General features: G+C 37.7%; 2 protein-coding genes across 2 annotated transcripts; both read left to right on the forward strand.

Moving 5' to 3' along the window:
* Positions 1–2,232: 2,232 nt before the first annotated feature.
* LOC139135112 (uncharacterized) lies at positions 2,233–6,899 on the forward strand. Its single transcript, XM_070702354.1, has 6 exons — positions 2,233–2,470; positions 2,808–2,975; positions 3,216–3,395; positions 4,136–4,246; positions 5,063–5,303; positions 6,200–6,899. The coding sequence occupies exons 1-6, from the start codon at positions 2,408–2,410 to the stop codon at positions 6,397–6,399; spliced, it is 963 nt and encodes a 320-aa protein (XP_070558455.1). The 5' UTR covers positions 2,233–2,407; the 3' UTR covers positions 6,400–6,899.
* Positions 6,900–20,767: 13,868 nt separating this feature from the next.
* Positions 20,768–23,260, forward strand: LOC139135113 (perlucin-like protein). Its single transcript, XM_070702356.1, has 6 exons — positions 20,768–20,916; positions 21,174–21,243; positions 21,434–21,443; positions 21,755–22,121; positions 22,770–22,849; positions 23,101–23,260. Exons 1-6 carry the CDS (start codon positions 20,873–20,875, stop codon positions 23,127–23,129), a joined length of 600 nt encoding a protein of 199 aa, XP_070558457.1. The 5' UTR covers positions 20,768–20,872; the 3' UTR covers positions 23,130–23,260.
* The last annotated feature ends 56 nt before the right edge of the window (positions 23,261–23,316 follow it).

A 23,316-nucleotide genomic window follows, 5' to 3' on the forward strand; every position in this document is an offset into this window, starting at 1 on the left:
GTGGTCGATATTCTCTTCATCATTGATACCACCTAGTGAGACCAGTTTATTCAGCCGCAGTCCAGCTAGAGAAGATTATGGATTCTAAAGGACAGAAAAAGAAGGGGAAAAAGACAGACAGACAGACAGACAGACAGACAGACAGAAAACTGAAAGAAAAATAAACCAAGAGCGACAGGTGGTCGAATTTATGTTTTCCGAATTGTGATTTTCGCGACTTCTGTAGGTGTGAGTGACGTCATGGTTTCGAGGGCACGACTTCACATCGCATTTCGCAAGCAAATCAACGTTGAGTAGTAACTGAGTCGACCGCTAAAGAGGTAACAAACGGTCATAATCTGCAGCAAACTACAGATCAATTTTAGCAAGTCTGAATTGATACATGTATTTGTATACGCAGACGTTGGTGAAACGATAATTGCAGCCTTTTCTTTAGTTTGACCGTTCGCGGAGTGGACTCGAATGTAAAGTCATTGAACTTTTGTTTTGTTTTGTTTTGTTGTGTTTTGTTTGTTTTCTGTTTTGAAGAGCTGGTTGAGTCATCCTTAGTTTTAGTGTCACGTCATTTGGCCTCAGCCGTTACCGAAATATAGCAAGGAAAAATACGTGATCCTATGCTCTCTTAATATAAGCACTGTTGTTGAATCAGCTATTACAATAACAAACTCTTCATCAGTTTTCAGAGTTGTCATATATTTTTGTCCCCGTTGTGAATAACAGACCCCTTTTCAATAACTGCAGGGTACTTTACCACCAAGACTGTGATGTCCAGTTGACCCGAGGAACGGGAATACAACGGTGACTTGAACTAAAACAAATTTAAATGTTGGCTGTCACAAATCTGGTTTTTATCCCAGGTAAACAGCTGTGGTACTGCAAGAAATTTAGTATAGGAATGGTCAAAGTGCAACTTGCCCAACCGAATCGTATTTACTTCAACCAACCAACCAGCATCGTCCCCATGGAGTAATAGGCATGCGAATCACTACAGCCTAGTACAGGGGTCGATGACACTGTCTTCTTCGCAGCGCTACATCGGAATACTAGCCCGTGTGTATGGTACACATGCTTAGCCAGGACGACCTTGACCTGACAAGGGTAATCTCACTTAAAACCGAGTGACACAATTTTAATTTATAATTATGATTCAATTCACTATTGCCCGTATGTGGCAGTGTGAGGGGCATATGGAATTACAACGCGCAGACTTAAATTGCAGTTCGCGCATGAAAACGATGAATCATCGTTGTCTTGCAGATGATATTGTTATACATTGACCAATGGCTAAATCGTAACCGACCGATCCACACGAAAAGTTTGCATTGGAGTCCAGAGTACAATCGGTGAACGATCGGTGTTTCTGAAGTCTCCTTGGGAACAGACAAATGACGCAAAACTTCAACGCCGGACATATGATGTCCTATTTCCTGTTATTGGCATGAACGATGTAAATAAAAAAAAATGAAGCTGCACACAAAATACAGGTAAATACTAAAGAGAAGCACTCATTTAGTGTTTTCGTGCGAAAATTTACAATTTTTGGTTCTTATATTCAGATGATATTTAATTGTTGTTTCTGCTCTTTGAGTATAAATGCGAATGTAAAGTCTGTCATTCATTACTTCTCCCTGAAGGATGTAACAGGTTTCACAGAGTTAGTGAAAGTGAAAGTTCCTCTCAGACATTGCATTTTTTGCGTAGTATAATGGACCCTGATTAATACAAAGATGCAAGAAGTCCGGAAAAATAGTTTAAGTGGTTCTGGTACATGCATTAAATGGCATGACTTAAAGGCTCTCCCTCACTCCTCTGTTGTGGCATTTGATATAGTGGATGTGTGAAATGATTGGTAACAGTTTGAAATATTTTATTCTCCACTGAAACTTTTATAAACTAAATGAATTTCCTATTACATAAATCCGATACCATATGTGGGGCCTTTACAAGCGAAATTCAGTTTTTCTCGTTCTGATAGCATTTTTTCATAAACGTTGTTAATGCTGTAATATGGTTCGAAACTGATACATTGACACAGCTGAAATAATGAGGCAACCTGACAAAGATGACAGTCATATGTCCTTAACCTCGGTCTGACCCGAATGACGTCATGATGATGTAATGTCAAAGTTCTTCAACACGACAAAAGTGTGTACTAACGGTCACCATGTCATTTGTTTTGAAGTGGTGGATAACTTGCTGATAAAACAACATCCTTTCCTAAACGTCCTTGATCTGATTTTCTTTGTAGCATGTTAACAAACTATCATGGACAGAGAGCATAAAAGCTTTGATCAGAGGTGTACTCGGACAAAATCTGCACACTCTGCTCTCGATGCATCACAACCGCTGTAAGAGCACAAGACCACCTTAAACGCACATCTATTGCGACGACCGTCTGTAATTGATTATGGCCGATACCATGGAAACGGGTTCCTTTGGCAAGAGTCAGAGTATTGCTCCTTTGACACCTGTAAGTATTTTTTTGATTCCGAGAAATGTTTCGGGTTTTCGGTTTTGAAAATACTCGAGATCTCACGAAGAGTATAAAACACATAAATTAAACTCAAGTCTTGATGTGAAATACCCTACATCATAGGCATACTATATGTAAAGAAGGCCCGATATTTGTTCAAATTTCTTGATAAGAGGTTCAACGATTTGAGGGCTGTCACTGAATGGTGAACCCCAGAAACCAAAATCTGCAATGTTTTGATATGATAAATCACACATTAGATACGTTATATCATGTCGATAAATCATCTTCCTTTCACTTTTATTCTCATTTTCATTTTCTAACCTAACTGTAGGAAGACGTAGGGACCTCCAGAAACGGCAAATCATGCTGCTGCTGCTCTTCCGTGAAGACCCTTGTCCTTGTCAGCGTCTTAATGGTCGTAATCTTTGTTGCTGTTGGCTGTCTTACTTACATACTGGGATTTCTCAGACCATGGCAATTTCATTCGAACTACCAGCAGGTGAGGCTTTGAGAGGAAATATTTCAACGTGTAATACGATAACCAGGAAAGGTAGAAGATGATTAAGATACCGACCTTTGTATGTACATGTATATGAAAGATATTTCCCTTACATATCAAGTCATTAGTCGATTTCAGAGCTCATTTAATTATGCATGTACGTCTACAACTATTTGTTTAATTCACTTTAGTCGTCCCGTCATTTTAGCTGCTCGACTGTAAAAGATTAATCGATTTCAGGAACACGTTGTCGGCGTCAAAGATATCAACGGACAACCATACTCCGCGACGATCGAAGTCAATGTTGCCACAGGTGAAGAAATATACAGAAATGGATACAGTGACACGGCCATTGGCGTGAAGAAAATGGCAGTAGAGGAAGATGAAAGTGACATGTACCTGGTTAGAGATGTAAACAAGGTCAGGTGTACGTCCGTTTCTATAACAACAAGTGCTAAGTAACAGAAACTCTAATTTGTATTTCCCATATGCATGGGTACTTCCTTCTTTAATTTGAGTAAGACGCAGTTGCTTTGATTTCTCCAAAGCCCATCTTTTCAGATGAATATGAGATAATTAATCCTCTCAGAAGTACACAAAACATCCTAGTTTTTGACAGATATTATTGTTCACACCGCATGTGCAAAGATGATGTTTTAATCTTCCACCAAAGTGTAAAATCGTGTAAACGAGTGACATTATTCATACAAACTGTGTCAAGTAATGTTAAAGGGATACAGTCGTCAGAACTGCGCTCAAAGGTCGTATGGGACCCATACGACCAATGGAAACACTGTATCCCAGGTACGATGGTGATTGATGACAGTTAAAACATGTCTGTCATAATCTACATCGTATAATTTAAATGTTGCAGCTATGATGATGAGGTGAATCTAGATATCGTGCACGAAATACATTGTTTGTAAACAAGAAACTTGCACAGGCGCAGTTCCGACGACTGTTTCCCTTTAAGGAAAACCCACAGTGACAATCAACTACTTTTCCATTGCTATAGGAATGATGCACTTTCTTCAAACTATTCGATAAGGACTCCTACAACTTACTCGATAATCGATCGTAAGCGACATCCGAAAAAAAAACCCACCAAAAAACAAATCGACGTCGATGAGGATTTTGCAATGTTTTACTTTCCCTTACAGAAATTAGACGCCTTAGTTGTGGAAGCTGATTCGGTCTGCTTGTTGTCTGCTTACGATGCTAACGATGAAGTCAGTCCAGTGGAACTCGTTGACTTCCTAGATTCCTACTCGGTAAGTTGAGAATCCTGAGTAGAGACCTAGAGTCTTTAATTATGAAGAAAACAACGAATAACATATGATTAATTATGGTTAGTTCCACTTTTTGTACAACGTGTATTATCTCTTATAAACAAGCGTTTTTCAACACATTTTCAGTTCACAATTTACCAATATCCGGCTGATGGTGTACTGACTCGGATGACAGAATGGGCCGACAATCCAAAGCTTACTCTTAACCTTTAAAGGGAAAAACAATATAAGCCACTTTGTATAATAATTTATTTCCTTTATCCCATAAAACAAGTATCTTTTCTTATTCCTCGCCCTGATTTATGTAATCTGAAGTGTTAGCCAGGCAAAACAACGCATAATGTACAATCTGCATTGTAATTGCTGACATATGAATTCTGGTCCAAACTAAAAGGCATTAATAATATCGGACATCACACATATAAAGTCTGGTAATTTTTAACAAATTAAACACCGGATATTTCAACATGATATTTTGCACCCGGGTGCAAAACAATGACTTTATTCTTACAAACAAAATACCGGAGACAGAGCTATAAATTATCGGGTCGTTCCAACCCAGAACGGCTAATTTCCTAGCCCATGTCGGACAATACTACTTATGGCGGTAGAGATGCATTTTGCTATGTTCAATGCAAACAGACCTCCTATAGGATAAACGCTGAATTGTCATACAGTTTTTAGTTCAGAAGTACGACATTTTGTGGCAACTTATCCCCTCGCCATAGATAAACCCAAAATTGTGGCGAATGACTGGTCAAGCATGTATTTGACAAAATCTTTACCCTCCCATATTAGGCTGACACCGATTTCTCTAACGAAGTGACAATTCATGAAATGGACATTACCGACACCCCTATTCCGGACATCAGGCTAGTAAGTGACGTCATTGCCTCTCACTGTGCTGACATGACGTCATACTGGTCAGTGATCATTAATACAACCACTACCTGTGACGGGCAGGGTTGTGAAGACGACGACGAGGATAGGGATGACGACGGGAATGGAGATAACTCGTTAATAGCACAGCATACAGCAGGTAAAAAAGACAAGACTTTTTGATATTGTTTCTTTGAATGGTGAAATAATCGTGATATTGTAGGTCACGGTCTCATTCATATCCCCCTCAATGGTTATTTTAGCAACAATGTAATTCTCTGTGTCAATACCAATAATTTGAATTTCAAAGACGTTTGCTGCCTTCACACTTAAATAACTACGTATTTCAATGCTCGAAGTCTGGCAAATCATAATATAGCTTGTAGTATAATTAATACAGAATATATATATATATATATATATAAAGTTACAACAAAATTATTGAATATTTCACAATCATACTAAGACTGATTCACTGAATTAAGTTAAAGTTAATGATTAACTGAAATACCCATCAGCAACAACGCTAATCTTGAAAAATATAAATGAACCGTTGCTGGTTTTACAACGAATATAACACGATAAACATTTACAACATTGAAAGAGGTATCATATGTGACAATGAAACCATATCTTCAGTAGGCAATACGTGAAAGTATGTTACTCTTACAATAGAGAAGCAGAAAATAATATGAGACATTAAACGCAACGAAGTAGTTATTCTGAATGTAATTGAAAATTAAAAAAAGAGAAAATTGATAATCGTCCAGAAAGTTAAGCAACTTTTCGTTCGGACAAAATGAATAGAGCCAAAACATAGTCGTGATTACAGGGTGCATTGCATTGCGTCCATGGTGAGTGATCGGCAGTAGGAATGCTTGATTTAAATCTCTCTTTCCCATACTAATGTAAGAGCTACTGCATCTCTTGATTCAAAGCAACTGTTGAGAAATTTACGTCGGAACTTGGAGTCTTACATATCGAAAAGTTACTGTAACATTTGATTTTCAACTGGTAATTATTCACGACATTCAAACGGATCTTTATTTTTTTCAGAGGTAAAAGCTGTCGGGAGAAAGCGGCGTGGGAGAGTTTGCCGTAAAGTGTTGAAAACTGTCTGCAGGCTGTCCCGGCGAATTATTGTCAGATTAATATGCAATGTGGTTTCCAAACTAGTTTGTAAATTGGTGGACAATGAGTCATCGCCGACCGACAATGGGCCATGGCACGGGCTTCGTCCAGTGCCAAGGCCTTGATCATCAGCAAAACAAACCCGATAGGCTTTCCAAGCGTCCAGTTTTATACCTTTTTTAATCCTGCTCTGTATTTGTACCTGGGACCACCAGTTCTGAAGAACACCACCTCAACTACCTTGGGATAATGACGTGATGTAAAAAGCGTTAGTTTGTGAGAATACTCATGGCGTAGAATAACGCTATATCAGACACTATAGTACCATTTTCATCCAAATATAGATTAGAAAAAAACAAGAGAAAATTAAACACGTAGATTTCCTCCGTCTTTTATAGCCGTTCAATTTTTCCAATTTTTCCAGTGATTTCAATCGTGTGGAAGCTAGAAGTCCTATGTACCTCAAAGCTTGTGTTCCATCTCATGTAAAATTGACATATAGCATTGTTAGATGTTCCTATACATTGATAAGAGGAGTGTTATACGATTTCTTTTGTAAAAGATATTTACGTTATTGGGTATTTTCACATCAGGTAAAATATTGCGTGCTAGATTTCGCTTTGATTCCCTCTGTTATAGTCGTACTCGCCGGTCTGTGGAGCGTACTCACTGCTGAGAGGTACTTCGAGATCTTTGACAGAGTAGAGACTCACAGAGTTGTTGGATATCAATCGATGGTGGTTTATTACCTGAAGTGTAAAGTTTACACATCAGATGCCCAGCTATCTCCGACTGAAAATAGTGGGTGATCATCCCTTTTTAAAAAGAATTCTAACATATTAATTAGATTAAAAGAGTCAATCCTCCAATCACTAATCAACTAATATTTCTTGATTGGCTATTGATCATATAAAATCATACATAATCTGCATAAGTGACATCATCGTTATACAACATTTCCCTTACGTAATCGTCCCAGGGTCCTGTCTGGAATTTAGATATTGATGGTAAGAATTCACTTTACTGCCTTGACACTAGATGTCACTAATACAAGTTTCTATCTTTATCCTTGATACTTAGGTATCAATGACGCAAATACATTGAATGTCCCTGACAACGGAGTTTTAACCAAGATGAAGGAAAATTCGTAATGATCATTAACCCTTACACAGACTTGGAAAGTTCAGCCGTCTCGTTCATTGACCCTTGTACAGATTCCGAAATTACAAAAACAATATCAATAAGCCAAAGAAAATTTAGTCTGTAACACCTCCTTAGAAGAAATCGTCACTAAATATTAAGATTTCCGTATTATGGTCCATTTCATCTCAAAATACAATGTGGAGAACTACCAAAATTTGAAAAGAGTCATAATTTTTCTTGCTGCATGTATCGTATTTAGAAGTCCGTAGACAAGAAAAAGCAGTGTTGCCGATCGTTTCTTTAGAAATGTAATTTTACAAATACATCCCAAACGATTTTATGCAACTACTCATTTACTTTGTAGCAAATTTTAACCACCATAGAAACAGGAATATAAGATTGAAGGATCAATGTAGACTCCGAGTAACATAAGTAATATCTTTATTAAATTGATCAAAAAGTGTTCTGTTCCAATTATATTTTCAGTGACATATATCACAACAATTTATAATATAATAGCTTGGCAGCTACACATCGAGGTTGAGTTTAAATACAGTTAATGCGTCTCAGTATTTATCGAAAGTCAAGAACAGAAAGCATTTTCTAACATTCCTGTTTGAGTAGGCTACAACTTAAAAAAAAGTTTTTATGCTATTCATTTTTCTCTGAGATCCCTGGTACAAAGGAGTTAGATGGTGTATACTGAAGATTTAACGATAGCAGTTTTCTGCACAGTGTAATGTCATTTCATGTTGAAACTGACGTGAACATTTTCTGATAGGGACATTGTCCAGCTGCAGGCTTTCGACAAAAAGTGCTTGAATTAGAGATATTTGGAGATCCGGTCAATGCGAGGGCGCCCTTCTGAGTAAAGCTGGACATGTACTTTGTACTCGATCATATATGAAGTTATTTTGTTGTTACAAGAAGGCTGAATACAGTATCAACAATTTGCCAAGAAGGTAAATGTCAATAGTAATGCTTACATATAACTTCAGGTAGAATGCGCCTTGGAGACAGATATTCGGACTCTCAAATTTTTACAATACTTTTGTAGTCTATCGCTCGTTGGGGATCATTTTGAAGTTCTTGGATAATAAACGTTTTACCGTCATATTTTTGTGCACATCGAAATTTTGTCTTTCCAAATAGAGTTAACAAAGCTTGAAAACACCATAGTTACTAAAAAACTGTATACTAATCAATCGATCGATCACGACAGGCTGCGGTGCGAGATAAAAGACAGGGCCATGAATGCGACACTTGGAGACTGAGGTGTTTTAAAATAGCTTCGGTCATTGACCGGTTTTATGATACAAGCCATTAGATAATCACTCAACGTAAAATGAAGCATGAATTAAGTAAAAAATGTTCCGAACTTTTTCCTTTTTTTGTTTCATCTTTGTTTTTCTCCTTCGGTTTTGTATTCTTTATGCTGGCCTGCTGCCGTTGTTTTATTGCTTATTTCTTTAATAAATTAATAAATAGATAAAAAGATAAGAGAATTAAGTCAAAGCTTCCATTATTTTTACTTTTAGTAGCTTATATTATCAAAGTCATTTCGAGACAAAACACTGTGAATTAAGCATTTTGCTTCCGAAAAACTGCGGTTTGCTGTCCGCTTCCTGGCGTATGTTCCGAAAACTGACATTCTGGCAAAATCGATCGAACATGCATAACAATATATGTACATTGTAATAATGATAAAATGAAAGTCAATATTTATATTCACTTTTAAGATACTTTAATGCATGCATGCATTGCCAATTTGCGAGATTCGACATTTAGGACGACAATCTTGAGGGCGCAATTCAGTGGTTGACCCCTTGCATTTCAGTATCAGAATAAGGGAATAAAGTGATCCATTTGAATAGGGTTGAATTCATCTTTTCGACTATTTTGTGAACTATGGTTTTACGAACCAAGGTAGACTGACTTGACAGAGGGCACTTCACGTTTAGGGACCATTCAGTTTTTACGGCCTGGGGGGGGGGCGGCAAAATCTTGTCGCTGGTGTTCAAAAAAATATAGATCCCCCCCCTGCATTTTTCGCGAAAAAATGATGACCCCCCCTTTGTCAGACGAAAATAATTGATGACCCCCCCCCCCCCCCGCTGAAAAATAACCAAAACCCACATGTCAAATTTACCCGCACGGTTTGGATTTGAACTCCGGTACGCGGCGCACTTTATTCGTGTAGCAGAGATACCAGTGCACAAACTTCTCAGCCACATCCATGCAAACGTCTGTTACTTAAGGACGACTGTAAGGCAATTTTTAACTTCATTTCCATAGACAACTTATGTCCATGGACATTGTATAAAATAAACTTTATTGGAGTGGTTCGCCAAAGGCAGCGCTCCGGTTAAGAGGGTCATGGGCCATTACGTAAATCAACTTTATCTAGTGGGCAACCGAAGGTGGCCGCTGGTAAAAAGAGGGTCGATCGTGGCCATTGCACGAAGTAAACTTTACTGAACAGGGCCGCTGAAGGCGTCCGGCCGTTAAGATGCTCATGGGGGTATTACAATAAAGTCAATTTATTGTAGTGGGCCGCCGCAGGCGGCCCGCCGGTAAAGAGGGTTGATCATGGCCATTGTATGAAGTAAACCTAATTGGAGTGGGCCGCCAAAGGCGTCTGCCCGTTAAGAGGGTCATGGGTAATACATAAAGTATATTTATTGTAGTGGGCCGCCGAAGGCGGCCCGCCGGTAAAGAGGGTCGATCATGCCCATGGCATAAAGTGAACTTTATTGTAGGTATTATGTTTTTGAAAATGTGGTGACCCCCCTTTCCTACCAGTGAAAAAGTGATGACCCCCCCTTTGCGGATTCCAAAATTATGATGACCCCCCCTGGATTTTGCCGGCCCCCCCCGGCCGTAAAAACTGAACGGTCCCTTAGCGAGTTTGGAAGCTATATTGACAATTCTTTGAATATTCTTTGAATATTGAATATTGTGTTTCCGTAAAGATGACAAATTTGAACTTAGTTCTCCGCCAAGTACGTACGGTTATGCAAGTCGAGGAATGATATCAAACGTTAAGGCGGCGTACAACATCACTTTTCTGCAAAAATATAATTCTATTTTTCAGTATTTTGTTGGCCCCTTATTGACATATTAGTAAGGTTTGCTTTCTTGTATGACAAGCAGTTGTAAACTGGGTGAGTAAGAAGAATATGCAAATTTATGCAAATGAATAGATTCCTTGGCTTACCCTTATTTTGAACATTTCAAAAGAGAAAATATTTCGATAAAGTTCGGAACATTTTTACTTAATTCATGCTCATTTACGTTGAGTGATTATCTAATGGCTTGTATCATAAAACCGGTCAATGACCGAAGCTATTTTAAAACACCTCAGTCTCCAAGTGTCGCATTCATGGCCCTGTCTTTTATCTCGCACCGCAGCCTGTCATGATCGATCGATTGATTAGTATACAGTTTTGTAGTAACTATGGTGTTTTCAAGCTTTGTTAACTCTATTTGGAAAGATAAAACTTCGTGCACAAAAATATGAAGGTGAAACATTTATTATCCAAGAGCTTCAAAATGATCCCCAACGAGCGATAGACTACAAAAGTATTGTAAAAATTTGAGAGTCCGAATATCTGTCTCCAAGGCGCATTCTACCTGAAGTTATATGTAAGCATTACTATTGACATTTACCTTCTTGGCAAATTGTTGATACTGTATTCAGCCTTCTTGTAACAACAAAATAGCTTCATATATGATCGAGTACAAAGTACGGTGGTTTTGAAGTATAGCACATGTCCAGCTTTACTCAGAAGGGCGCCCTCGCATTGACCGGATCTCCAAATATCTCTAATTCAAGCACTATTTTGTCGAAAGCCTGCAGCTGGACAATGTCCCTATCAGAAAATGTTCATGTCAGTTTCAACATGAAATGACATTACACTGTGCAGAAAACTGCTATCGTTAAATCTTCAGTATACATCATCTAACTCCTTTGTACCAGGGATCTCAGAGAAAAATGAATAGCATAAAAACTTTTTTTTAAGTTGTAGCCTACTCAAACAGGAATGTTAGAAAATGCTTTCTGTTCTTGACTTTCGATAAATACTGACGCAAGTGAGTTAAGGCAGGGGTCCAGACTGAATTTCGAGCTGAATTTCATTTCTCAAAAACTACTGGTCATATTTTGATGAAATTTGGTACACATACGTAGTTTTGATAGCTCTTTCAGTTTATGTCATTTAAATTTGCATAAAAGGTGTCACGTGATCTTTACCCCGATATTTACCCGCCAAAATCGACTATATTATGTATCAGCATATTTCATCTTGTAAACAACGTTTAAACTTTATTTTTTCGGCAAATGATATTAGAGTAGAGTCAAGTCAATCGACTAATATACTTCACCAAGGAAATTTCGGAGTTAATCCCCTGATATTTCTGCCAATATGTATGATTTGTAGGAAAACATCAATTCTTGTTTGAATTCGCTAATTTTTTAAAGGAAACGTTACCAAATCATACATGAAAGATCTTTTAAGCCTTAGTTTGAGGATAGCAAAATTTCTGAAAAATAGAGCGCTCTACAAGTTGAAATTTTCGAAAGAAATTTGGTCGCTGTGTACGCGATCGGGCCATCTCGCAAGCCACCCAAAAGGTCATGACCCCGTCGCCTTCTCGCAGCCTACCGAAACGATTTGTAATTGTAGACATGAAAGTGGCCTCACACATCATTCCGCTTGTCTTGTATGTGCTTTACTGTGTTTTGTGTCTATGTTGGGTAAGGTTGTTAGTGTGAAAATTGAATAATTGGGTTGTTAATTTAAAATAAGCATGGCGAGACGTGGAAGTGTGTCTCAGATCACCTTGACCTTTTGACCCAACGTTTCGTAACCGGTTCGGTCCTCAGTCGCTCATAGAAACATGGAGGTACCAACTGTCTCTCCATGATATATATCTTTCTTAATTTTATATAGTATATATGTTGTTGATCTTTTGATCTCTAGAATACTTATGTTTGGATCGTTTTGTGTCCGACTCTGTTCGTTAACGTTTGTGTCGCCTTGTTTCTTATGCCGTGGACTTTGGCCTTTATCAGTATATCGCTGATGTTAAGATTTCTTTTGTATGCGATGGTCGGTTATTTTGGGAATAAATTCGAAAATGTTTCGTCCTTTTCTGTGTGTTCCAATTTTCCACAAAGTGCTTATAGACTATATTTTGTTGTGAACACTGGTGAGTGCTTTATGAATTCGTTTGCTCACTGGTGTTCTAGTTGCGAACTTCATTTGTGATGTGATGTAGCTTTCCTGTTGTTATCTCACGTATGCACAGTGTTGTTTTATAAATATTCATGAGCCCTAATGCATATTCATGATAACGTTTGACGCCCATGCCTTAACCTACTTGCGGAGACGCATTAACTGTATTTAAACTCAACCTCGATGTGTAGCTGCCAAGCTATTTATTATAAATTGTTGTGATATATGTCACTGAAAATATAATTGGAACAGAAACACTTTTTGATCAATTAATAAAGATATTACTTATGTTACTCGGAGTCTACATTGATCCTTGCAATCTTATATTCCTGTTTCTATGGTGGTTAAAATTTGCTACAAAGTAAATGAGTAGTTGCATAAATCGTTTGGGATGTATTTGTAAAATTACATTTCTAAAGAAACGATCGGCAACACTGCTTTTTCTTGTCTACGGACTTCTAAATACGATACATGCAGCAAGAAAAACTATGACTCTTTTCAAATTTTGGTAGTTCTCCACATTGTATTTTGAGATCAGATTGTGGAAAACACGTACAGAATTACAGTGTTGTGCAGATGCTTTTGGTCATTATGTTCTTGATGATATGTTTTGTAAGTTTTCAGAAGTTAACATACAACTTTCTCAGGTTACGCAACTTCATATAATGTAGTTGTAGAAATTTCTCTTATAGCACCTAATGGGTAACTGTAAACATCAGATAATTTCATTTCACAAAGGGGAGTGGAACACATCATCGAGGACAGATATAATGATCTTTCATTTTGTTTCGATATCCTATAATTATATATGGCGCATTATAGTGCTCAAAATGCATTGTGTTTCATTTTCAAATGTGACATCTATGATTCCTTTGCAGAATCATTCTGTTTCTGTAAGAGGTACGAGGTGCATTGTGAAATGCCTGCAGATGCCAACTCTGACGGGGTGACCAACATTGAGTATGCTGAAAGTCAATGTGATGCACAAGGAGGTACCCTTGCTAACTTAGTTGATGCACAAATCGACTCTTTGGTAAGGAACTTCATATCCAGTCGTCGTCTCGATCGCCCTCCTTGCATCAACAAGCCATCATTTGGATTCTTTAGTGGTCTCGGCGATGCTAAGAAAGAAAATAAATTTGTATGGAGTAATGGAACTCCGATATGTCGCAGAGGTTTCACAAACTGGGCTCCGAAGGAACCCAACAACAACAGGAATAGAGATAAAGAGGGGCAAGACTGTGTCCAGCTTTGGTAAGTCGTCTATCTACAGTATTCATAATATCCAGTTAAACGTTTGTATATTGTCAATGAAATATATAATCGCGAAATCAAAGGCATTCAAATGCCTGAACACAGTTAATGAATTTACTACATGTAGTCAGGTAAGTTTTTCTTTGTGGATTTTACAGTTTAGAACAAAAAATGTCAACAATTCACAGCATATCGCACATGAATCAAGTTAAACCCTTTAAGGACTCTTAATGTTTTTCAAGGACACATTACAGAATCCGACTTTGGGTATTCCGGAGGCGTTAGAATCAGCGCATTGATATTTCAGTGTCTATTCATTTTGAAGACCACCTAGGATGTATGTTCATATTTAACATTTCCTACAGTAAATGCCATAAGGGATCTCGGATTTTTTTATCATGATAGTTTAAATATATTCTTTATAAGGATATTTATATGCTTTTAAAATTCTTTATTCCATTATTGGTTTGTTGATTTCAGGTACAGATTTGGACATAATGGAAAATGGGATGATGAATACTGCAATGTTCGGCCAAAGGGATTCATCTGTGAGATTCCTAGTAAGTTTAGTCGTTGCCTGACAAAATCAAAGCCTGTTAAGAAAACAAAGATACATAGATATCAAGTAAACTGTCCTGATTCCGTGGTTAATAATCCTATAATTCTGGTGTCTGATATTGTCCAATATTGTCTTTTGCAGGCCACTGTTGTTGCGATAGTCCTTAGGACTTCTTCCAAACATGAACTGCACTCTGGACAAAGCTTCGACCGATCATTATGTTTTTGGGACATCTAAACCGACTTTTTAGTTATACTTAGTTTGACCTGTATAAGAGAATTAAGTTACGTAAAATTAAAATACAGTCATAATATAGAGAATGTGGTATTAACTTTGTGTATTTGGTGGTCGATGAATAAAATCACATACGTGAGGTTGTAAAGCGTCGTCTGAGTGGGCAATCCTTCAGTGCAACCTATGGCCATGGCATTTTAAATCCTGCTGGTAATATACTAAGTTAGATGAACCAAAGGTAACTTGCTGGCACTTTATGATAAACTGTTATCGAAAGGTACTTTATTCTAGCTGCTATTATATCTTTTTTTTGGAAATGCGCTACGACAGTGCAAGTTTTTATACATTTTTGTTGTAAAAGTAATGAGACAGAAAGAGAACGCAAAAGTCCATGAGATCTTCTGTACATAATCTCTGGTAATATTCGACTCACAATCGGATGACATAATTTCTAGGAATCCTGAGATGTAACACCTTTCAAGCTGAACAAATCAGATACTATTCTGAATAAAAGTGGTGTGTAGAATTTTCTGACTGCAAAGTGTGGCATTGCGAATCTGTTTCCCAACTTAACGAACAAGGGTATTTAAGTATATATGTTTTTTAGCAAAAATAAATTGCCTTTTGATTTTTCATTTGGTACTCAGCACTTGAGATAAAGAAAATGTTGTCCTACCGTACAACATATCGTGATCACGTTTCCATACGTGCAGATGATATGGTACAGAACATCCTTTCACTTCTCTGAGTTGAACTGCTGCCCTGTAATAATTCATGAGGTTATTCTCTGCACTACTTCGTCTTCAGATATTCTATATAATGTCTTGGTCAGCAAAACATTGAAGGAAATTTACATGTTTTGGCAAACATGATTCAACTATCGGAGATGCCTACCTGATGATGCATACTTTTCATCTGTTTTCAAACTACCTTTTTCTTATTACCGATCAGTTCGTAAACAATTGTCAGCCAACGAAGAGGAATTTAAAAAGTTTGTGATGTCATCAAAAAAGGGAAATGTAGAGACAGAATCAGTAGAAGATCTTTGGTAAATTTGTATCGAAACTGATCATGACGTATCAGACGCACCGAAGGCCTTTTTTCAAGGAAAATATTAAAAATAAACTACGAACAGCTAAAAATCATGGTGATACACTTACATCAATTTTTACATAGGATAGAATGCGTCTCGAGGATAGATAGTCGGACTGTCAAATTTCTACAAATCTTTTCCTGATCTAAGATTTGTGGGGGCTCATTTTAAAGCTCTTGGAGAAAGAAAAACTTTCTCCCGCTTAGAGTTTCGAAAATCCAAATTTAATTTTCCCTCGTAGAGTTAATACAGGAATGGCGGCCATTTTGAATTTCAAATATCGCAAAATGTTAGGTAATTAGTTTCGCTAGTTCCAAAATTTGCAAAATTCCAAAATTTGACAAACTTTGCACGGAAACCCCTAACTTGATTATTGATTTTGAAAGATAATGTCCTTCGGATTCGGATAAGTTTAACAAAAGGCTTAAGGTAGCGGTAAAGGTTATTTTTGCACCAATTCTTTTCTCAGAGTTAATGTCAAGTTTCAAGTGTTAGAATCAAGATATTTAGTTCAAATTTTCAGGATAACTCCCTTAGTTAATACTTTCTCCATAGAATATAAAAATTGTATATTTGTAGCCATGATTTTGAAATATGACACCAGTCAATATTAAAATTTAATTTTTCATATTTTTTTACATATTTGAATTTAATAATAATTGGATAGTATTAATATTACCAAATTAGTTATAAATATGTTGACACTATTAATTGTAAGATTTTAACGGCAGGATTTGTAAATAAAGTTTGTTTTTATGATTTTACATGGGTTTACATATCAAAAAATTATTAAAAATTCTTTCAAATTTCAAAATGTGATTTTTCAAAAAGTACTTCAAATACAGGAAAATTGTGCCATACAAATCTTATCTGTAACCTTGTTAATAGGCTGTAAAAATTCCATGTCCATATCTCATTTCAAAGGTTGGATTAAATTAGCATAAAATTATGTAGGAAAACTGTTATTCTGTCAAAAATGTTGAAAACAAGCCATATTTGCACCCCTTTTTGAAGTCACAGAGCAGTCTTTTTGGTTAATCTCACTTTTGACACCTCTTTGACACTCAAAGAATCTAAAAATGCATTTACAATAGCAGTCACGCATTCTGAATGCAAGCACTGCCTTGTCAAACTTTCCTGAAAAACAGTAAAAAGTGAATTTCCCTTTTCAAACTTTTTTTAAAAGCTAGGGGACCTCTACCATAGTTAATACACTAAAGACTTCCCAACTTCCTCTTATTTGGTCAGTTTTTCAGAAGTTTCAACGGGCTATAACTCTGCAATGCCTTTGACCCCAAATGTCTAGTTTTTTTTATTCCACAGAGAATGTTGACCCCTTTTATATTTTAATAGTTTTATTGAAGTTTATAATATAACATTAAACTGGACCAATAATCATTTCCATTCAAGGTAATATATTACCAGGTCCATGGGACAATTGTGATTTACAAATTTAAGTAGGACCATCCTGAACCACTGATAATTAGTGGTGGTACCAGGTGTCCGGAATGGGTAAGCGTACCCTGCTAGCATGCTACACCCGTCAGGATTGGTCCCAAAATTGTCTAAATATTGTATTAAAAGATACAGGATATGAATCACTGTAATAAGTCAAAGCCGGGAATGCTGTCGTTAATCATTTGAGTGGCGAGGTGTCATATTTGGCCACAATGTCGTCATATCGACCGTAGAACTTTTTGAAAGTCCTAACGAGTCTTTTTGTTTTGTATCCTTTTCTCAGTAAATTTGATGCCAATGAGCTGTCTCAGTTGAAAATCAGTGTAGGAATCACAAGCCCTACAATACCTGAGAAGTTGAGACACGTACACACCATAACTGACGCTCTAGCCTTTACCGCTACCTTAAGTCTTTCATCTTCGCAACGCACAGTACCGTAAGAACTATGCCATGTTTGATGTTGTTCAGCTTCGCCAGCCATTGTTTTTACTTTTATAATTGAGTTTGAAATTCAATATGTTAGGCGAATTTTAAATATATGTCCAATGAATAAATAAGCCCGAACACGCCAGGCAGTCAAAGAACGCCCTCAAAAGGTTGATGTGACAATAAAGCATAGAAAGTTGCCGCAGAGTCTATCCCAATCCCTTCTGAGCCACAGGTGCTTGCAGCGTTGCTTTGATAGTCGATCGAAGGCCTTGGATTATGGGATCGAAGTGTGAGGCCGAAGGCTATTACCGAGGTTTATGGCCGAGGTTTAGCCTTCGGGCTCAAACCTCGATTCCAGGCCTTCAATAGGCTATCCAACCAAAGCTGCAACACCTGTGTTCTGATCAGCGCTTTACTCCCGACAATTTTGAATTTTACAAGAAGAAACAAAGTCCTTTGATCGAATTCTGATGGAAGCTTTTCTGGGTCAGCTTTAACTCTGTGGACGGTCTTTGTTTTTCCCACAGCACATGCCCTCTAGTGGAAAAAGCGCGATTTCGGTTACTTCTACTTGCAGTTTTAAAATGGAAGTCATGACTATGACGTAATTCGTACATGATACCATGATTAACACTCAAAGCGTTAGAATTTATCAGGTGGCATGAAGGATGTAATCATGACAAATTACGAAGTCGAATACAAGACCTGGCTCAACGGTCGCCAATTGTTTTATGTGAATGACATACCTCGACACAGTCTAGTTACCGTACAAGCCTGCGGACACAAGAATGCGAAGTTTTCATTGCGCGTGAAACAAACAAACATGCACTATGTGTACAGGAAAATAACTTCATGGGACGCACATGGAGTTGTAAGGTATGTCGAACTTTACGAGATTCATTGTGTTTTTGTTAAACACAATTTGTTTCACAAACAAATTAAGCAATAAAACTTTACCAATTATGCCATTGCATACTCTACATATATAAAGTCAATGTTATCAACATGTGTGACGGGCGTTAACTCTCCATAGTTGTACAGTGCGTTTGTTGGTTAATGTTTGTACAAAGCATTACCTTTTTATCACCGTTTGATAAAAGATGCACGATGTACGTTACTGAAATTTATTTATTTTGTATGTTAGTATTTATATTGTTTCTCTTCTTCATCCCTAGGTGTTGTCATCTAGCATAACTTGTATTGCTTTGTGCAATCATCTTCCCACGTTCATTGTCAACACCATGATTTTAAGTGTAAAGAAAAGGGCTGGCGTAAAAAATAAAAAAGGAGAGAGAGAGAGAGAGAGAGAGAGAGAGAGAGAGAGAGAGAGAGAGAGGGGGGGAGAGAGGGGAGGTAGAGAGGAGGTAGGGAGGGAGGTAGAGGGAGGACTTAGATTTTTAAAATCTACAGAAAAGTTTATTCAAGTTTTGCGACTTCCTTTAACAAATGGTTCGCGAACAACTCATAACATGTGCTGCTGTGCTTTGTAATCTATTTGTCGGTGCGCACATCAAAAATGTTTGCTTTGTTTGGCAAGAGAGGCGGGGCAACGGACACGCAGAATAATTATTGTACCATGTTGCAAGTTTATACAAGGTATTATCAGATGTCTGCGAATCATATTTTATTACGTGCCTACCTTTTACAGAGTGTGAATCAGTAATTTATTCTGGTGTGATATGTCGTACTTGTCCGACGAAATTAAACAGTAAGGTCCTGTGTTTGGGATAAGAATTTGTACAGCTGAAAACAATAACTCGATATTATTTTTAAGTTTAAAATTTCCGGACTTGCTGTTACCACAATCGGATACAGAATTCCTTGAAGACCCCGCCCCTAAGCTTAAATACGGTGATTTTCCATCACATACAGCAATGCTCTCGAAACAAGAAACATCCCTGCTTTCCAGTGGTAGAGTCCGCCATTCACTTCAAGCTCAATACATATGAAAAATAACCCCTCAAGGCCGTGGCGTATGTTAGTGTTATGCATAGGTACGTGAATCATCTGGCAGACATGTGGCTCCGCTGAGGGTATATGTATTTGTACAGCGATTCCTAGAAGGGCGGCCATCGACGGTCAGAGATGATTGAATTTTGTATTCGAAACGCACAGTCATTTCGTGGACGTCACAGTAGTACTTGTGTCTCAGGAAGGATCGCTCGGATTTATAACTTTTGTAGATGAAGCATTTAAGATGAGATAATCAGTTTTGAAAACTCTTGGTAAAGGATACCCTTTTTATGTCATTTCCGAACTTTTGCCTTGAAACTTTAAATTTGTAAATTCATGCTTAGTTTAGTTTACCTTACACTATGTATATTTACTTGGTTATTGCCATTCCAACCTGTTGTATGCCCCTTGCATATATGGGCTGGTGGCCTTGAAACGCAATAAACGTGCACTTTTGTACGTCTGAATAATACTGATCTTGCTATTACTCGGATAACGCATGGTCCTCAGTCGTACATTGTTGAAGCACTATGAATGAATCATTTACCACCTGGGAAGAAACAAGACAAGGTTATACCGTCACCAGTAAAAGACCGCGTCTTCAAAAATCAGAACTAAAAGAAATTTCTGTATGATGCTTCTTCGACCCTGAATTCTCAAAGTTAGGATATCTTGCGACCAAGCGTGTACTGATAGTGTGCTAGCAAAGATGACAAGTTTAAGGGAGATACAATCTCTTACCATGTTCTTCTTGTATTTCAATCTTCAACGTCTATAATTAACTACATATCGGATCACAAAAAAATAAAAGTTGGATTTATTTTCAAAAAAGGATTACCCTTAACAAAGAATTGCCAGATTATACTAAAACAGATGGCCAACAGATTTACTTCAATTAATTCACTTTTCCATAATGAGAGTTTACTCAACCGGACGAATGTTCCGCTTCACAAGACTGCATTCCGACTCGGAGTCATAAATACCAACATTCGCAGGAAAACACGAACAATTCGAATAAGATTAATGTTTGGAGCGGACGTGTCTTTTACGACAGCAAACAAATTCTTACATCATAATGGTTCAGGGGAAACACAATAAGCAGCGCAAACGCTGAATGTACAACATTCATGAAAGTCGACAGTTACTGGTAAGTTAGGATTTGTAGCAAGCTAGGAGCAAGTCCCCCGATTGTGAGCGGACTATACATATATGTTCTCTTAAAACAAAATATCATTCATATGAGGAAAGACAACATTAGAAAGAGATCGACTTCAAAAATCAGGTAAGGGGCCACAAGGCTAGACACCGTTTCTTAAATCGACAATACAACAGGTGTCTGTTAGTTCATGGTTATCGGTGTAATTGTCGAAATCTTCAAAAATACTCAGAATCTTTTAAGTTTCGTTGCCTTGATAATTCACGACAAACCATACATACCAGTTTACATAAACTTTATCCTTACTTTGGCTGCCAAGACGTCTTGTTTTACGTCTTTAAAAAAGGGATTTACAAAGCACATTTATTTCTCTTCATTTTCAGACCAACAATGGCTGTAAAACTAGTTTTACTGTTTCTGTCTGGAGTAGTGTTGATCTCGGCCAAGGGCAAGGTATGATATATTCTTCATACATCGACGTGGTTTTTTCCCAACATTTCAACCGATTCCTTCATAAATTGATACTCTCATCACTGCCATCACTGACATGCTTTTCACTTTGTGATCAAAGACTTCATCGATCGACTTGCTCTGATGAATCAAGTTTTCTTTTCTATTTTCTTCCATGTTTACTCGCATCCAGGATTGCGCGCGTGAGTATTCAACTGATACCTTATAGCTCTTAACATATAATATAATGACATTATTGTTCACTAAATGTACCCGTTTATCACAGATTATCGTTGCATGTCGTTGTGACAGGGTCACGATACTGAAAATCTGCCTTTAAAATAATTACCTAGTCGACATTATCAGTTGTAGCTTGAACAGTTACTGTAGTTGTCATCAGGAACAGTTGTTTATTTTCACATGTAACAATCATTTCATCTTTGACATAAAGGATTTAATAGTAAGAATTGGCGATTCTACTTTCGCTTGTTAATAAGATTTTATTCGTTGACAGCGTCCTTCTGTTCTTGCAAGAAGTACGAAGTGCACTGTGAAATGCCTGAAGACGCTAACAAACAGATGACGTATTACGAGTATGCGGCGGCTCAATGCAAGTCACATGGCGGTGTCTTGGCTAACCTTGCCGACCCAGACGTTGACGCCATGTTGAAGAAGTTCATCGCCAACGAAGGGCTCGATGGGTCTGCCTGTATCAACAACTTTGGATTTTTTATCGGTCTCACCGATCCTAACTATGACGGTTCGTTTGTTTGGAGCAATGGGAACCCTCTGTGCCAGGGTTGTTACACCAATTGGGCCCCAGGTGAACCAAACAACAATGATAAAAAAGACGAAAATGGGCAGAACTGCGGTCAACTTTGGTAAGTTAAAGAACTGTGACGGTTTTTATGTATCTATCTAGCAAAAAGAATGATCACACTTAGGTAAAAGAGAGGTTGATCGTTTCACCGACAACACACGGCAGTGAACAGCAAAGCAGGCCGATGCCTTCATAGGGCGCAGTAAAATAATATCAAAGTAACTTGCTCCTTGAGCCTTCAGTTGAAATCGTTTTAGTAGGGAACAGTAAATCTGTTCATCGATCTCTTTCTGTAATCGCTTTCCGTCGATGAAATTGGAGGCAACCTTCTTCAACTAAGATCCTGACAGTCAGTGTATTCTGTAACTTTACTTGAGATGACCGAAAACAAAGGTCAAGTGTTGCTATGATGGAGTTCAACGAAGCTTCAGATAATTGAGCAATCGTCATTTGTTAAAAACAGACCAATCAGACTTTCAGTACGGGGGCAAATTTCTGAACTCATATCCCTCTGAAACGAAAAACTAGTAAACAAACGAAGAAAATTTAGATGCGATACAGACCTTTACATAAGTTAGTCAATAAAGTGTCCGTATATGTATTCATAGGTAAATTACCTTTTCTTAAAGGGTAACTTTCAGTCACATTGACGAGCTTACAAATGCAACAGGAAGCACTGCTAAAGTTATCAACTTGTTGGTTATTTCAGGTACAGATCTAACCATAACGGACTTTGGGATGATGAATACTGTAACGAAAGACCAAAGGGATACGTCTGTGAAATTCCAAGTGAGTGTTTTGCTAAAGTGGAAAGTCTCTTGCCGCCAACGATAACCAGTCTCTCACTTGACATACTTATATTCCCACCTTGTACCAACCTTTTTATACAAAAAATTAGTACATACTTTTATGTGCATTGACCGACGAGCAAACTGATATGCACTAAGATAGACAGACAGACAGACAGAGGAACGGACAGACTGGTCACTCATGGTCTGTGAAGTACATTACTTAATTTCATAACGTCACATCTCTTTCAGACAACTGCTGTTGCAGCGAAACTCCTTAGGTCCTGTACAATCTACATGTACATCCAAGCTATTGGCGAACCCTACCTGTAACTTGACAAAGAATGTCGTCAAACTGCTATTTGCGCATGCGTTGTATATTTGTTTGCCTCCTGAGTTTCTGCTATGTATGACGTTATTAGACGAGGAGTGAAATAAAACAAAGTTGTGAATGTCATAGCAAAATGT

Source organism: Ptychodera flava, chromosome 6 (genome assembly GCF_041260155.1).
Source record: "Ptychodera flava strain L36383 chromosome 6, AS_Pfla_20210202, whole genome shotgun sequence".
NCBI classification, from domain to species: Eukaryota; Metazoa; Hemichordata; class Enteropneusta; family Ptychoderidae; genus Ptychodera; species Ptychodera flava.